The 18,235-nt window shown below is 44.3% G+C and overlaps 1 protein-coding gene across 1 annotated transcript; it reads right to left on the reverse strand.

Annotated features, from left to right (window-relative positions):
- Nucleotides 1-13,168: 13,168 nt before the first annotated feature.
- On the reverse strand, nucleotides 13,169-15,134 carry HTR1B (5-hydroxytryptamine receptor 1B). The gene has a single exon (XM_029224060.1). The coding sequence runs from the start codon at nucleotides 14,816-14,818 to the stop codon at nucleotides 13,619-13,621; it is 1,200 nt and encodes a 399-aa protein (XP_029079893.1). The 5' UTR covers nucleotides 14,819-15,134; the 3' UTR covers nucleotides 13,169-13,618.
- Between the last annotated feature and the right edge of the window lie 3,101 nt (nucleotides 15,135-18,235).

An 18,235-nucleotide genomic window follows, 5' to 3' on the forward strand; every position in this document is an offset into this window, starting at 1 on the left:
ACTGTTGATGCCTTCTAGTGTATTTTTTATTTCAGTTAATGTATTCCTCAGCTCTGTATGGTTCTTCTCTATAGTTTCTAAATCTTTGTTAAACTTTTCACTGTGTTCATCAATTCTTCCCTGAGTTCATTGTGCATCTTTATGATCATTACCTTGAACTCTTTATTGGATAGATTGCTTATCTCCACTTTGCTTAGTTCTTCTGAAGTTTTGTCTTGTTCTTTTGTTTGGAACATATTCTTCTCCCACCTCATTTTCTGTAATTCTCTGTGTTTATTTCTATGTATTTGGTAGATAGGTTACATTTCCTAATCTTGGAGAAGTGACCTTATGTAGGAGATGTCCTATGGGCCCAGCAGCTCACTTCCCTCTGGCCACTAGAGTTATATGCTCTAGGGGTTCCCTCTATGTGGACTGTATGCACCTTTCTATAGTGGCAGAGCCAACTACTATGCATGTGCTGGTAGGTGGGGCTGGCCCTTGGCTAGTTGGCTGCCAGGCCCCGCCTCATTCAGTGGCTGCTGACCCACTAGTAGGTGGGCCTGTGTCCTGGCATGGCTGGTAAAGTGCCTGGGGGTGGAGGGCGAGGGCTGGAGCTGCTGTCAGCCCACTGGCAGGCAGGACTGTGTCCTGAGGCAGCTTCCTGGGGGACTGGTGGGTCCTGGAGCTGATGCCAGCCTGCCGGAGGATGGGTCCAGGTTCTGGCAAGACTGGCTGCTTGGCCCAGGTTTCCCAGGACTCTTGTTGGCTTGCTGGTAGGAAGGTAACCCCCTGGTACTAAACAGCTAGAGAAAGGACACTGAAATGGAGTGTCCTTGTGGTAGAATGAGTACCCTAAAAATTGCTGCTCTCAGCATCTATGTCTCCAGGGGGTATCCCAGTGGCTTCCTTCCTGTCCAAGATCAACAGATGTATCTGACCCAGGCTTCTTTCAAATTGCTGCCTCTGCACTGGAACTCAGAACATGTGAGATTTTGTGTTTGCCCTTTAAAGTGGAGTCTCTGTGTCCTACAGACTTCTGGATCTCCCATATGCAAGCCCTGCTGGCTTTCAAAGTCAGACATTCTGGGGTTTTGTCCTCCTGGTACAGGACCCCTGGGCTGGGGACCCTGATGTGGGGCTCATACCCCTCACTCTTTGGGGAGAATCTCTGTAATTGTGATTATCCTCTTGTTTGTGGAAGTGTGAATCTTGGTTATACCTTGTCTTTGCCCCTCCTACCTGTCTTGTTTCGGTTCCTTCTTTTGATCTAAAATAGGTCATAGGTATCATTTCTTAAAGGTAGGGGAGGGAACTCCTTCGTGAATGAAAATAATCTGGCCAGTCCATCCGCCCTGCTGTGTTAGACTGCAGCAGTTGCTATAGCAAATATCTGTGTTTTATGAACATCACCAAGTAACACTAGGAGTCAAAGATGAAAACAGACTTGATTAAATGCAGACTAAGTGACCTTTAAAATTATTTCATTGCTTCTGGACAGTGGTTTGGGTTATTGTGGACAAATAGCTACTCAGTAGATACTTGTGGTACTTGGGGCTGCATCTACATGAGGCCAGGAAAGCCCCCTCCATGTGTCTGCCAGAGTCTTTCCCCTTAGAAATACACACCAGCCAGCCACCTTTACTATGGAGAAACCCACAGTGAACATTAAGAAGCACAGCAAGACAGCTTATATGTGCTCAGTTCTGTTTTTCTAGCTGAATACAGTGATATATTTACCATCCCAGATTATCTTTTCTTCTGGCAAACTTGAATGCTCATGGTATCTAAAATAATCAAAAACCTTACAGAAATATACAGTACAAAATGCAACCATACTGTTAACTAAAACTAGAAAGAAGGTAAGTTTTGTGTTCAATAATCTCTTAAATTTCACTCTTCCCCTGGGGCCCTCACATGACTGCTTGTGACATGCTGCTACTCTTTCTCGTCTATCTAGAAGTATTTGAGTTATAGCTCAAAACCAGTCCTTTCTTATCCCCTAATATTCAAAAATCAGATTATTTTAGGGCTCCCCTGGTGGCGCAGTGGTTGAGAGTCCACCTGCCGATGCAGGGGACACGGGTTCGTGCCCCGGTCCGGGAAGATCCCACATGTCGCAGAGCGGCTGGGCCCGTGAGCCATGGCCGCTGAGCCTGCGCGTCCGGAGCCTGTGCTCTGCAACGGGAGAGGCCACAACAGTGAGAGGCCCGCGTACCGAAAAAAAAAAAAAAAAAAAAAAAATATATATATATATATATATATATATATATATATATATATATATGGCCAGTGGCTGAACGTTCTCCATGAATGCTCTTGGGATATGATAGCTTTAGGTATGCAATGGTTAAGAGCACAAGAGAATTCTGATTCTAATGTGTATTTGATCTAACTTTGAACAGATTACTCTCTCTCAACCGAATTCCTATTATTTAGATTGAGATTACACCTCCTCCTAGGATTGTTTTGAGGATTAAATGATATAATATATAGACACTAAGCACTGTGCATAATGCAACATAAAAGCTTAATAAGTTGCAGTGTATTTTTACCGATATTATTTTCTGCTACTCTGTTGCCATGTTATCCTGTAAGTTTTACTTTACTGCAAAAAAAAAAAAAAATCAGATTATTTTAATGTTCTGGGCTCCGACAATCTACAGCACTCAGAAACTCATTTACATTAAGGTGTAAAGGACTGATGGCTAATGGGATGTAATGAAACTTCAAGAAGTATTTATATTTTAAAACAAAGGAAATGAATCCTTAATTAATAAACATCAGGCAGGAAACAGGGTAAGTTTTCTAGAATCTCTTAAATCCCAGCATATAATTGATTTGCGATAGCATCAATAAAACCGGTTCCAAATCACAAGTCTGTACAGTTCTCACTTTCAACAATAAAAGGGATCACAATGATGAATGGTCCAAAACATTCACTGTTTCCAGCAGAACTACAGATGTTGGCAACTTCCTTCCTTGGATGTCTGAGTGACCCGAGATCTTACATGTAACTTATATGTGCTGTTGTATGTCTAGTGTCTATTAGATTGATTGCATCAGGCTTAAAGAGTCTTCTATTTGAAGAACTTGTAATAAAATATTTTTTCCTCTTCAGGAAAAAGAAAAACAATAAAAGGGATGTTACTAACACGGAAGCATAGCATATAATATCAGACCCCTGCTCCTAAAGACAGGAAAGGAAGCTGACAGAATAGAATACTAAGTTCTACTGAGCAATCACATTGCTCCAAGAACTATCTCAGGTGTCTGCACTTATTATATAATGCAATCTTAAAGTCTTTTCAAGAGGGACATATTAGCCCTATTTTAGGTATAGGAAAACTGACATTTACAGGGATTAAATAGCATGTTCCAAATTGCATACTAATAAGGAGAAAAAACAGAAGTTTAAACAGCTTTTCTGACTCAAAATTCCATGGTCTCTGGATAGACACCTGGCTTATTCTGTCTGAACAGAGGGAATCCAATCAACAGCTACCGTGTTTTAAGCACTCTCTGGACTGAGCACTGCCACATGGCAGCTTGCTTAATCCTCATCACAAGTCTGTGGATAAGACACTATTTGGTCCACATTAACACGTGAAGAAATGGATGCTCAGTGTGGTAAAGGTCACAGAACTGGCAAGTGGTAAATCTGGAATTGCAGCCAAGGTGAGCCTAGGTCTAGATTCTAATTCCAAATTTACCAAAGTTTCTATGCTGTGTATTCTTTGTTTCAACTAAAAATGGGTGATGATACTCAAAGACATAGGGCAAAAAGTATTGGGGGCAGAATTTTCTCCAATTTATATATCTCTTTTATCCAAAACAGAGGAGATTCCACAGCCCATACTCACTATTGTAATGTTTGCTCCTTGATGGAAGCAAATTTTTTCTTTTATGTCTAGTCTAAGTGTTTTGGTTTTATGTCAGTTTAGTGAATACTGATAAGTTTTTGTCTCCAAGATTTACTGCTTTTGTTGTTAGTGGTAGTGTTTTAGAATTCTGGGGAAAGGTACAGAGGGGAGAGGAAAATAACGAAAGGGAAAGCTCTTGGCAAAGAGGGGCTCTGATAATAATACACAATTTAAAAACAGAGAAAAAATAGCATTAATTCAAAAGCTTTTATCTATATAATGAGAAAACAACCCTAATACCTGAAAATATCCTGTTACTTGCCTGAATTTACTTTTCACTCAGAAATTTGACTCCATGTAAAAATAGGCATATGTCTCAAGTACCCAAGTTTTTGACATATGTATATCGCTCAGTAACTTTCCATAAAAGGGAAATACCTCCTGCCATGCATTACTCATCACAGCCAAAGCATTTATATTTAATACTGCCAAATCCAGCAGCTTAAATGTACCTTTTTATCCATACCAACTCCCTTGGAAGAGGTCAGGGGCCATGATGTGTTCCCTGGATGGTCAAGGTTGTAGTCAGACAGAGAGGGACAAGAGTTTGGGAGGAGACCAAGAAGGAAACCTGTGTTCCCTAGACACAACACTGAACTTATAGATAAACCCTTAAAGTTCTATTCTACTTTACTGTTTCAGATTAGCATTTAGAAAATGCTCTTCTCAAAGACTAACTGAAACAGACCTGATAATACATCTCCTTTCCAAGTATAATGATACAAATTATTCAACTGGGGCTGCTGCCATAATTCTCTAAATCACAGAACTGGATGAAATTGTTGTAATACCTCGTTCATGATAATGACTGTGATGATGATAACATAAAAAAATAATACCCAATTCACGATAGTGTCATAAGGTCTAATGGGGGAGGGCGGTTATTTAAAGTATGTGGCACAGAGTAAGTCCTCAATAATGCTACTTCCTCCCCAATCTCTTTTAAAGTGAAGCAGTTAAATTCCCAGCAACATGTCTGGAATCCAACTCTACGCATCAGGATTACACATGGAAGAGATGAAAGACTTTGAACTATGTTCTGTAATGTAGAATGAAAACCTGGTTGGATACTGACACTATTCGTTTCATTTTAAACACTCAATAAATAAATAAATAAATAAATAAATAAACAAAAGACAGGATCCTTTGTGGAGTATCCTTTGATTCTTGTTCCCAACCTAGGCTTAGGAAACTCAACAGTGTCTCCAGTTGAATGGGTGGGTACCAAGAAATTGACAAACATTTCTCACAAATAGTTTAAATTACTGCCACTGAAAACAAAAAAAATCACAAAGTGTTTTGGGAATAAAACATGGGGAAGGGTTTTCTCTGGAATCAAAAGGCTGCTAGATCACTGCTCTAGGATATTAAGTCTCTAAACTATAATAAGAATAAAATATAATAGATGGAAAGCACAGAGCTTTCAAATATAATCACTTTGATTATATAGTTACTTGTGTTTACAAAAGATGAACTCTACATAATATGTAAGTGTGTACGTGTCTGTGTGTGTTAACAGATGGAATCCAACTGGGCTTACTAAGTGAAATAGATTACAAGGAAATCATGCCATTTGCCATATGCTCACAACTGTTATTTCTTTCTTTTATTTGTTGTTTTATCATTTGTTTTGTATTTTTAATTAATTCTTTTTTTTTTTTTTTAAACAGAAGACAAAGCCCTTATTTGGAAGTGATGTAAAAACAAAGGACTGAATCTGAGAGTCATGCTTTGCTGACCAAGATCCAGAAGTAAGCTGTTTGTTTTAGGGTAGACAGGATTTGAAGCCTCTGGGGAAAAGCATGTAAGGGGAAGCATTCAACATCTTCTGAAGCTGAGCCATGAATACCATGTAAACAAGTCAGGAAAACAATGTATTGTACATTAAAAAGCACATTTTCTCATCTGCAAGTTTTATGTTGCTTTTGTTTTGGAGATATATATATATATATATATATCTCCTTAGGAAATGATAGATACTCTATAACTAAGCTGTTATACTCAGAGTGTGGTCCATGGATGAGCATCACTGGTGTTTCCTGAGAGCCTGTCAGAAATGCATAATCTCAGGCCCCACCATAGACCTACTGAATCAGAATCTGCATTTTAACCCAGGTGACTCAGGCTCATTAAATTTCAAGAAGCACAACTATGAAAAAGCAATTCCACTTGACTTTCTATAGCATTCAGGGACCCCTTTCACACCCAAGGATCCTGCCTGTGCCAAGCATTGTTCTAAGAGTTTCATATAATTATTCTCAGTGTATCTCACCCTGGTCACACATTAGAATTACCCAGAGAGAATTTTTTAAACAAGATTATCAGGCCCTACTCCAGATAACATAATTTAATTAGTCTGAGACAGGGTCTGAGCAAAGGTCTTTTTAAGCTCTCCTGATAAATCAAATATGCAGTCAAGGTTGGAACCAATTGCATTATCCCATTTAATTTTTACCTGCAAACATAAAGGTACGTATGATTACATTTGCAGAGGAGCTTGCTCATGGTTGCAAAACACGCATTTAAACTCGTCTTTCTGATTTCGAACACTCACGCTTGCAGTTTAAATCTACCAAAGTGTTGGGGACCTTCATGCCATCCGATTCCAAGCTCCCCATGTGTGATTATCCCAACATGCTATACTCTGTTGGAAAGTCTCTGAGAGAGAGGAGAAAAGAGAGTGGACTCTGGGACCTTAAGGTTGGGCAAGGCTAGGATAGAAAGATGAAGAACCATACAACTGCTTCTGCACAAAAACAGACCGGCCCGGTGCTGAACCCATTGAGAGTATTCAACAGACCAAGAATGGGCTGGTGAATCACAGGGGGGAGGTGTGGATCTACACACACTATCCCAAATTCGATTAGTACATGAGTTTACAAGAGACAACCAGGTGTGTTTACAAAAGTACCCTGGCAAACACATGAAAGAATGCTCAACATCATTAATCATTAGAGAAATGCAAATCAAAACTACAATGAGATATCATTTCACACCAGTAAGAATGGCCATCATCAAAAAATCTACAGACAATAAATGCTGGAGAGGGTGTGGAGAAAAGGGAAGCCTCTTGCACTGTTGGTGGGAATGTGAATTGATACAGACACTATGGAGAACAGTATGGAGGTTCCTCAAAAAACTAAAAATAGAACTACCATATGACCCAGCAATCCCACTACTGGGTATATACCCTGAGAAAACCATATTCGAAAAGAGTCACGTACCACAATGTTCATTGCAGCTCTATTTACAATAGCCAGGACGTGGAAGCAACCTAAGTGTCCATCAACAGATGAATGGATAAAGAAGATGTGGCACATATATACAATGGAATATTACTCAGCCGTAAAAAGAAACAAAATTGAGTCATTTGTAGTGAGGTGGATGGACCTAGAGTCTGTCATAAAGAGTGAAGTAAGTCAGAAAGAGAAAAACAAATACAGTATACTAACACATATATATGGAATCTAAAAAAAAAAAAGGTCATGAAGAACCTTATTTTATAAAGGAATAAAGACGCAGACCTACTAGAGAATGGACTTGAGGACACGTGGAGGGGGAAGGGTAAGCTGGGACAAAGTGAGAGAGTGGCATGGACATATATACACTATCAAATGTAAAACAGATAGCTAGTAGGAAGAAGCCACATAGCACAGGGAGATCAGCTCGGTGCTTTGTGACCACCTAGAGGGGTGGGATCGGGAGGGTGGGAGGGAGGGAGGCGCAAGAGGGAGGAGATATGGGGATATATGTATAGCTGATTCACTTTGTTATAAAGCAGAAACTAACACACCATTGTAAAGCAATTATACTCCAATAAAGATGTTTAAAAAAAAAAAGTACCCTAGGCACAGCCTCTGGACCAAGTAACCTACCCTTTGTGGGCTGCTCTATCACTGCAGTCCCATCAACACACTTGCGAGCAAAAGATAGCCTGAAATTTCAACTGATTATACCAACATGGGATGACCAGTCAGAGGCTAATGTGTGGAATGTTCCTACAGAGTCAGGGAGGATGTGAGTCATGACTTCACGCATCATTTAAACAAGCCATGTGTAGATTCTTTTAAGCATTTGCCATAAATGGCTCCTTATATCACCATCTGTTCACTTTAGGTACAAGAAATATTATAAGATCATTCTTGTTACATAGATTTCCAGTTTGCAGTTTTGAAAAGCGTTTCTCCTATCTTTTGAAAAATGTGCAAATTAGTAAGAAGAAATGGGCATTTTCTTTTACAAACTAGAGTTGCAATGGTGTTAAGACAATCTCTCTGTCAGCTGGCCCAACTCCAGGGACTGGGTCTCTCTCAGGGAGCACTGAAAATCCTAGTATAATCCTAAAATGTGGATGTTGACTTTGAAAGTCTAATTTAACTGACAGGTGTGTGAAATGGCACATAGAAAACTCCCCATTGGAGACAGTAAAAATGCTAGGGAGTAACAGTTAAGGAGAATGGCAATGATATAACCTCACTTATTTTCTCATTATATATGATCCTTTTCTAACACAGAAATTAATTTTTGTGATACATAAGATTGTACTCACATTTATAAACACCTGTTTTTAAAGTAAATGTCAAAATTACACAGACTGGAAAGTCTGCCTTCTGGGAAAAACTGACATATAACACACATTACTTCTGGGGGGGGGAAGCAACCCTCTCTTTAAATGGTAGGTGGCAGTGTTCTACCTTTGAACTATGGATATATTAACTTCAAGCCAATGAAATTCTGAAAAGAAAACACAGTGATGAGAAAAATCATAATAATGAAAGAGTTTAACAATTTGTTTTCTCTATTTTGCATATAAATTCTGTGTATTCTAATGTCTGACTTCACCCAATGTCACATTAATCAAAGGTCACAATGTTTTAAAGCACTAAGATTTTAGCATTACTTCAGGATAAGAGAAGAATAAGAAAATAAGTTTGCAAATATGAAGAAAAACTTTAGTTTTATTTTAGGGATCCTCTGCCTGAATGTGCAGTTCTGAAAAAGCTGCCATTTTAAATAAATGATAAACCCCTTATCTCTTGGCTCATGGAGCTTCATGTTCACTGAGTCTAGAGAAGGTGATACCATTTGCAGGGTCCAGGAAGAGGGAGTCAGATTATGAGCGGTGAGCACCTGCGTCCTCTGCGCAATTCAGAGGCCCTCTGCCCCCTGGTGGACTGTTCAAGCATAGGCTTTGAGAAAGGGTTTGGAAGCCTCATTTCCCGCCCCCTTCTCCTACTGGCCTCTTCTCATCTGAAAACTCCAGTAGAAGCCCCAAGTTGAAAGCTTTTGCCCGTTCGTTTCGGTCAAAAATTTCCTTTGATATAATATAAGAACCCTCGGCTACCTAATCAGCCCTGCACGGCTAAAATAAGAACCATATGAGATCAACGCGTTATCTTTGGTTATCATGGCTTTCCATAGGTAAGAAAAAAGCAGAGAAGTGGAAAATGAGACACTGGGGAGAGACGTGGAAGCGGTGAGGGCCTTTGGAGTCTGGGAAACAACTGGAAATCTCTGGACAATAAAGAGAAAAAAGAGTTTTAAAATGACTGAGAGGGGCTTCCCTGGTGGCGCAGTAGTTGAGAATCCGCCTGCTAATGCAAGGAACACGGGTTCGAGCTCTGGTCTGGGAAGATCCCACATGCCGCGGAGCAACTAGACCCGTGCGCCACAACTACTGAGCCTGCGCGTCTGGAGCCTGTGCTCCGCAACAACAGAGGCCACGATAGTGAGAGGGCCGCTCACCGCGCACCGCGATGAAGAGTGGCCCCCGCTCGCCGCAACTAGAGAAAGCCCTCACACAGAAACGAAGACCCAACACAGCCAAAAATAAATAAATAAATAAAAAAGCCAAGCATTTGAAGCCCTTTAAAAAAAAAAAAAATGACAGAGAGGGCGCTACAGGAAATGAAATATTCAGCAGTTTCCTCTGGGCCACCAGAACCACAGCAAACCGTCTCTTCTGCTTCTTTTCGGTCTCTTGGCTGTGTGTCGCCAGCCCAGGGGGTAAGTCTGAAAGGCTCCAAGCCTCAGTTGCTTCTAGCTTAGCCATGTTTCTCCCATTTGGGCTAGTTTGGTCTTCCCCAGTGCAAGCTTTCTCAAATAGCCCTCAAGGTTTTCTCAGCTACAGGTGCCCTGCACCCACAAAGAAGGCCGTGACAAAATCATGGCTAAAGAGGAAGTATCACCTGCTGAGAGCTTAGAAATCTTGATAAGCGCTTTACGTGTACAGGCTCTAAGCCTTTGCAACAGATCGCAAACCACACAGCGATAACAAGCTCTATATGCAGCTCAAACCTAGAACTTTCTGATTCCAAAAGCTATGTTTTCTGTCTACTTCTCCAGTGTTCAGATAGGTTGGTCTCCTCCTCTTAGGTCTCCCCCAGGCCTGCTTCTAACTCAGGTCCTCCCTTTCCTTTTTCTGTATTTCAAGCACCATGTAGTGCCTTGGAATCTAATTCCCCAGCCTAGAGACTAAACATTCCTTCTAAGAATGGTGATCTGGAAAACCCCTGGGATAGTGGAACTGACTTGCCCTCTTTGCAGACTGTGTCTAATTCCTTTTAAATTCTTCCTCCGGATATAAACTAAATCCCTCAAATTGTGGCAGTACTTGCACCAGAGTATCATTTACAATCAACTTTTCTCTCTTGAAGGTTCAAACTCCTAATTGCAACCCAGAATCCAGTGAACCAGTCTTTCCATAATAATAGAATTACCACCCAATGCTTTTTAGGACACAAAAAAGGACTTTTATTTCATTATTTTCCTAAACTTCATTTTGAATTACACATGTTTTGAAAGGTGGAAAAGGCAATTTGCAGTCACATTAACTCCATCAAATACACATAATCTGAGCTTTTGCTGCTTCGGTGAATTACAGTCCACTCAGGGTTTCCTGACGCAGGAAGATAATACTAAGATAATAGAGAGGAAGAATGAAGAAGATTGGTCTGTAGAAAATGTGTTGAAGTCAATAACTGTTCATTCATAGGTGCAGTGTCCATTCTTAGAAAGGAAACTCTAAAATTCCTAGAAACACAAGACAATATTGGTATTTGGGGATGAACACACATTCATATATTTGTGTGAAATTTTGTGCAGTTCAACAGTATGGAAAGTGTTATTTGTTACCACAGCCAATGAAAATATACTTTCATTTCTATGCCAGTTAAATATTTCCATCTCCCATATAATGTTCTGCAAAAAAAGCCATACTATGCTATAGGCAGCAGTAACTGAAAAGGCGCTTAACAGTCTTAACTACATACCCCTAGGATGAAAAATACACTTTGCATAAATCATGTGCAATGGTGGATGAGAAGAAGTCTGGATCTCTTAGAACTACAAGGGTTTACAAGCTTCTACTTCATACAGTATGACCCCAATCCAGTCAATTCAGCCAAATAGTCAAGCAAAAATTTAGGTAGGTCATCTATAAGTGGCAAACAACCCGTTTGACTAAATTGACCATGTTTTGTTAATATGAGGACACAATCATTGCAGGTGCCCTATAAAGAAATCACTTGTAAATGGCTATTGGTTTCAATTAATTTTGCCCTCTTAGGCTCCTAGAAGTTGGCTTAATTGCTTCTAAGGCCCAAGAAAAAGCCTTAACAAAAACACAAACATATTAATAACATAAAAATAAATATCACACTCTGTGCACAGTCTTCTCGGTAGTAAGCTAGATTTCTCCATGGGAGAAATGTCACAAAAAATGAACAGAGAGACGTGGGGATACAGCAGAAATTTAGGGTTATCTAATGCCTACAATTTGCTCTTACTCCAGTGACAGGTGTCAATGTTGATCAAAATTTTCTTTTGTACTTAGTTTACGTGTGAATGTTTGAATAGGATATTTTCAAGAGTCATTATGCCAGAGTAAAGGGCTGCACAGCAGGGAAGCAATGTACTTCACCTCAATACATCTATTGTCTGACAGTCTGGACTGGGGAGCTTCAAGCAGGGAGTGAATCCATTTTACAAAGACAACTTGTTTCTGCAGACAAAAGGTATCACCTGCAGAAATCTCTCTAAAGAACGGAGTGTGAATCTTCTTTGGCATAATAAATGTTCCACAGACATTCATTTTTCATGCAGGTAATCCTTAGGGGCTACTCCATTTTATTCAGATCATGCATATTTCATCTATTAGTGTGTGATCTTGCCCTGTGTCGGGGAGTCCTCAGAGTGAATTTGAGATAACAACTAAGTATTTTTAGAATTTGAAAAAAAAAAAGAGATAAATTTAAAGTATTACTGATAGTATGTATTTTCATTGAAGTGTCAGGTCAATGACAAATTTCCAAGGTTCAAAAGCTTGTTAGTTCCCTGGTTGCCCAGTAAGTCTGAGGTTTGGTTCTGTGAGTTACAGGAAAACAGGCTCAATGTTAGCTTCTCTAAGCTTTTTGAAAGTCCTTGCATGTCATTTTCTAATAATCTTTGTTCCTACTCAAACTTCAATAGCAAGGGAAAAGAAACAGGTTTTTATCTTTAACATGGTTTTTAGAGGTTTTACTATTTTGAAGATTTTTGGAGAAAGGAGCTAGTTCTATTGGTTACTTTATATGTTAGCACACAAAGGAATTACAGATGGGAAGGAGAGTGCAAATGACTGTCAGAAAAAAGTCTCATGCATTTAAGATTTTTTACAAGTCAAAATATACATCCTCCTGTTGCCACCCATTCCTTAATTGTATAAGAACCATTCCTATCTCATCTGTCTCCTTCATAGCTCACTCAATTGGGATTAAAAATACTTTTCTTGCAAAGCAATTTATATATCTTATACCCATCAGTTTCATCAGTGGCGTTAATAAGAAATATAGCAGCAGCTTGGGTTGAGTCACCCATCATATCCCCCATTTCTGGGGATTTAATTGTGTAAAATGACAGGTACATGAAATTAGGAGGAAAAAGCAATCTGCAGACTTTGGCACTAGCACACGTAACATTTTGTTTGAGTTGTTAAGGAATGAGGTTTGACAATCACTACACAGGAATTACAAAATTAGAGATCTGCAGACAACAAACAATCACAGGCATTGGTTTTCAGCTTAATGCCCCCATCCACCCCCCACCCCATATAGTTTCAATTATAATAAAAATAGAGATCTTAACATCAGAATTTTGCTGTTAACTCTTCAAGCCACACATAGGGTTTGAAGCACCAAATCCACAAGTTTCTCCAATCAAGTTTAAATGAACAAAAACTGAATGAAGACTGAAGGATGCCAAAGTAACTGTTCTTAAACGAAGCTGTAACACAAAGTTCTCCCCCAAACACAGGGTATTAGTGTCTAGTTCAAGTACTACCAGGCTGTATGTAGATCATGTCTCAGACAGGCTCCAGACAAGAACTACAAGTACTTCTGGTTCTAGGGGGCATCATCCATGATACCAAAGCAGGGCAGGGATCCCTTTTCCATCATCGATTTTCTGAAAGTTGCAACCCCCCTTGCGATGGGCTGTGGCAGGGTCGGTGCTGAAACTGGGGTTTGAGGGGAAAAAGTGAGCCCCCTCCTCAGCTGTTTGAACAGTTCTCCTTTAGAGCTCTCGCAGGGCTGTCCTGGCTTCTCAGGATCCATTGCCCTTGCTCACAAGAGAGAGCCTCACTCCGACCCAGTAACAGTCAAAGAGTCGACCTACCTGTGGAACCAGACACAACATGGTCCCCCAAAGGCCACTTAGGCGACCCCACTGCAATTGACAAGTCAACTTGTGCACTTAAAGCGTATCAGTTTATGGAGTGCTTGTTTGAAGTCCTCGTTGGACATGGTATAGATGATGGGGTTGATGAGGGAGTTGACATAGCCCAGCCACGTGAAGAAGTCAAAGATGGCCAGGTGGAACCAGCAGGCATCCTTGCAGATAGGCATCACCAGGGAGATGATGAAGAAGGGCAGCCAACACACAATGAACGCTCCCAAAATGATTCCCAGGGTCTTGGTGGCTTTGCGCTCCCTAGCGGCCATGAGTTTCTTCTTCTCCAGCAGGGCGTCGGAGACTCGCACTTTGACTTGGTTCACGTACACAGGAGACCCCGATTCGCTGGGTAAGTCTGCAGCCCGCGAATTAATGGAGGTGACGGAAGACGTGGACCCGGGCGAGTCAGTAACCAGCTGGGCTCGGGTCAGACGCTTGCCGGTTCTGTTGGGCGTCTGTTTCAAAATCCGGGAGCGGGCTTCCACGTAGATGCGGCCATAGAGGGCGATGAGCAGCAGGGTGGGGAAGTAGAAAGCGCCCACCGTGGAGTAGACAGTGTAGAGGATGTGATCCGTGTTCACCACGCAGTTCGACACCTCCTCCTCGGCTTTGGCCTGACGCCAGAAGAAGGGCGGCAGCGAGATGGAGATGGAGAAGACCCACACGAGCGCGATCATGACCGCCGCCCTCTTGGGAGTCCTTTTAGCCGAGTACTCCACGGCGTCCGTGATCGCCCAGTAGCGGTCCAGGGCGATGACACAGAGGTGCAAGATGGAAGCAGTGCAACAGGTGATGTCCGATGACAGCCAGAAGTCGCACACCACCTGGCCCAGCGTCCAGCGGCCCGTGACCGTGTACATGGTGCTGACGGGCATGACCAGGATGGATACCAGCAGGTCGGTGACCGCCAGGGAGGCGATCAGGTAGTTGGCGGGGGTATGCAGCTTCCGCGTCCGGTACACAGTGGCGATCACAAACGCATTGGAGAGCGTGGTGGCCAAGGTGAAGAGCGCCAGCAGCACGACCAGTACTACTTTCCAGGGCAGGGCTATGGAGTCCTGGTAAATGTAGCTCTCGGCACTGCAGTTGTGGGAGGGAGCAGCAGAGACGTTGGCTTGCGAAAGCCCCGTCTGGGAGCTCACGGACAGCGGCGGGGCACACTGAGGGCCCGCTTCCTCCATGTCTCTCCAAGCGCAGCTCTCGGGCATGGAGCGGACGAGGACGAGGAAAGGACCGCTGAAGGGACCAGAGTCTTGTCCCCTGGTGGCTAGTCGGATCCGTGGGTTCCTCAATTACTCCTCCACCCAGGTTCCCAGGTGAACCTAGAGGTCAAGGGCGAGGCCGGCGGGCGCGTCCCCTGCACTTCGGGGCGCCCGTCGCTGCCGCCGCGTCTCTGGCTGTTCCTCTCTACGCCCCGTCTTAGTCCCGGGTTGTTAAGGGCTGGTCCACAGAGCCCCGCTGCGCTCCGGCTCCCACCGGGGCGTCTGGAGGAGGAGGCTGTAGTTCTGTTTGAGGAGGGAGCATCGGCCAGGTGGGAGGTCTTACCCCAGTTGCGCGGGGCTAAGCGTCTCCTAAACCGGGCGCTCCGGGATCTGCAGACTCGGCCCGCACGAGTTTCCTAGCTGTCGAGACCAAATCTTGCAGGCCATTGAGGGGTCCTGATCTTGCATTCCCGCCCTCCTCCCCAGGCTGGGGCAGTTTTTCTGCGGCGGCCGCGGTCGCCAAAGCTGGGCGGGGTGAAATCTGGGAGCCGCGCTGCGCCGCGCCTCGCGCCGGAGCTCTGCCCGCCCTTCTTTTCACGCGCTGGCCACTCCGGCGAGCTGCCCCGCGGAGAAGGGGCCGCAAGAGGTGGGACTCGGGAGCTGCGGCTGCGGCTGCTCGCGCCGCGCCGCCGCCGCCACCTCGGTCCCACGGGCGCCGCTCGGAGCCATGCCGCTGGGCGCACGGGTCTGGGGGACCTGGCGCGGCGGGCGGGGAAGGGGCAGGTGTCTGGGGGAGCTGCAGGGACGCGGCATACGCCGGTCCGGGAGGAGCATGTGAGTGGCGGAGCGGTCGGGCTCCTTTTATAGAGTCCAGGTCCGGTCCGCCGGAGCCGTGCAACTCTTGCCGCGCGGCGAGTGCCAACGCCGGCTCCCCATCACCTTCCCTTTTTCTCTCTCCCTCCCTCCTATCCTCCCGCCCGGTTCTCTTCCCCGCCAAGGAAGCTCCCGCCGGGTCCTATCGCCGTCTTCTCCAGGTCCCATCCCCTGGCCCCTCTCCCAATCCGAACACCCGGGAGCCACGGTTCTGGCCGGAATGGGGTTGAGGGCGTCCTGTCCATGCTTCTATCTTCTTCCGAGCTTGCTGCACGCCCCTCCAGTTACACTCGCACCCTCAGCCGCGGGCACGTGCACAGCCTCACTAGGCTCCTTACTAGGTCCCTTACTAGGCTCCTAAGTACCGTCCCCCCCACCCCCCCCCCCACCCCCGACCCCAGTAGGCCCGGCCAGCGCTAGATGGAGCCAGCCGCAGTCTCTGACCTCGCCACTCTGGAATTTTATCCAGCCCTGCGGGCCACACCCAAGTTAGAAGGAGGCGCCAGTAATATCGCCTTAGAAGGAAATGGCCAATACTGCATTTTATACTTCGGGATTCAAGTCATAAACTCTCGGTACAATACAAACTAATTTTTCATATCTGATTTTAGGAATCTGTGCTTTCCATTTAATCCCTCCCCTTTAACTGTAAGTCGACAGGAAAGAAGAGAGAGAGAGAAAAAAACAACTGCAAAAATGTACAAGTATCACAAACACAAGCACACTGTGAAATTAAACCGTCCGCTCCACCCTCCCACTTCAGCCTCTCAGCAGTTCAGTGTCTCAGGAAAACAGTTTGCAGTGAGCGCGCTCGCTCCTACAGCCCGTCTAGAAAGGAGGTCATCAGAATTCAAGAAACAAACGGGCTCTGGGACCACAACCACCAGCACCATCCGTGCGCCTCCTTCGGCTTCAACAAATACATCGGGGTGTCACCCATACGCGGCTCCAAGCAATACCAGTACCTAGGTCCAATGACCCCGGAGCAGGTGCTCTGTACCCGTTCCTCCTCCATCCCTAACAGAAACACATGTAGAGTAGAAGTACAAGTCAGAGAACATTTAAAGAAAAGTACCAGGAAAGGACACCGTATTTTCAGCTGTGAGAGCTAAGTGATCCCAACTGCGAGTTCCAAGCGTCTAGCTCCGTGTTTGGCAGCTAGAGTGCATTCAATAAAAATGACCTTATGATTGCACTTATCAGGATAAGTGTAAGCACATTTTAAAGAGAATTATTCAGTTTGGGGCCGGAGATTATCTGGCCCGTTCAGTTTAGAAGAGTCATTGAGATCCTTTGAAAGAAGAGCTTTTTACCCAAGGTGACACAACCCTAACCCCAGTTCCCTTGATTCCCGCGTCTCTAAGCCAACCAGACGGGCAAAAAATCTAGTGTCTGCTCTATGCTGGGAATTCTTCTAGGCACCTGGGTTGTAAAGGCCAGTGGGGTAGACCCAGACCCAGTTTTCAAGCAGTTTACATTCTAGAAGAGGCAGGCATGCAATAATAACATGAACAAGTAAATAATTAGCATACTTTCATATAGCGTTAAGTGTTATGAAGAAAATAAAACACAATCACGTCTCGAGAGTGAGGGTACTTCTTTAGGTGGAAATTCTCCAAAATCGTCCTCTGGCTGCAGTCTGGGCTGCAGCAGTCAAGCTGGGTATAAAGGCACCACCTTCTCTGGCCTCTCCTGCCTTCCCTAGCGCCCAGCACCTCTCCGGTAAATTTAAGCGTCATTTGCACCGCATCTTAAGGGGTCCTGCCCATCCTTCCACCCCACCCACCTACATCAGGCCGCTGGCGAGTTAACTTATTTTGCGAACTGCAGAGCTCTCTTAGAAACCGCAGCAAAGGAAAGCGAAGCAGGCGAGCCTAAACCACTAGGTGGAGGCGTTAGGATGGAGCAAAAGTGTGTGTGGGTGCTGGGGGCAGGCGGCGTGAGGGGAACGGGCAGGAAACTGTTTTCCTGCTACCTTAGGGGAGCGGGGCAAGGTTAGAGAGAACTGCTGAAGGGATGCGGGGAAGAGGAAGGCAAAGAGGAATGCTAGAGGCTGCAAGCAGCCTTTCCTTTTGCAATTTAATTGCTCCTCCTCGGGCTTGGCTTTAGCGAAGTGGGGAACCTGTGGCTTTCTCCAGCCACGCCTTCGCTGCTTCGCGAGTCCCGGACCCTGAGTGCAATCTGCCACCACTGGGAGGAGTTTGATTTTTCCTCCTTTGGTTAAGAATTTGCGTGAACACACCCGGCCATCACACGGATGGGATTTTGGCAGAATTTAGTGGAGAACCGTCCTTCATTAACTTGGCTCCCTTGTTTCACTCACTTTTTTTTTTTCACTTAAAAACATATAAAATATAGATAGTTGCACATGACTGCATGTTTGTGAAACCCTCCAGAGACCAGGAAATCTTTAAAGTCGCCTCTGCCAGGGTCGCCCCTGCGGAGGAGGGTCCCTTGGCCGCTCTGCAGTCCGCAGCCGCGCTGGGCAACGTCCCTTCAAGTCTGCAGGAAATTCAGCCGACACAGACTCAGCTGGAGGGGCAAAGAGGG

The sequence above is a fragment of the Monodon monoceros genome, unplaced genomic scaffold (assembly GCF_005190385.1).
Source record: "Monodon monoceros isolate NGI ecotype Baffin Bay Population unplaced genomic scaffold, NGI_Narwhal_1 Super_Scaffold_15, whole genome shotgun sequence".
Classification (NCBI taxonomy): domain Eukaryota; kingdom Metazoa; phylum Chordata; class Mammalia; order Artiodactyla; family Monodontidae; genus Monodon; species Monodon monoceros.

Bases quoted from the DNA above. Each gene is read 5' to 3' on its own strand.
- HTR1B (XM_029224060.1), bottom strand. From the start codon at position 14,818: ATGCCCGAGAGCTGCGCTTGGAGAGACATGGAGGAAGCGGGCCCTCAG.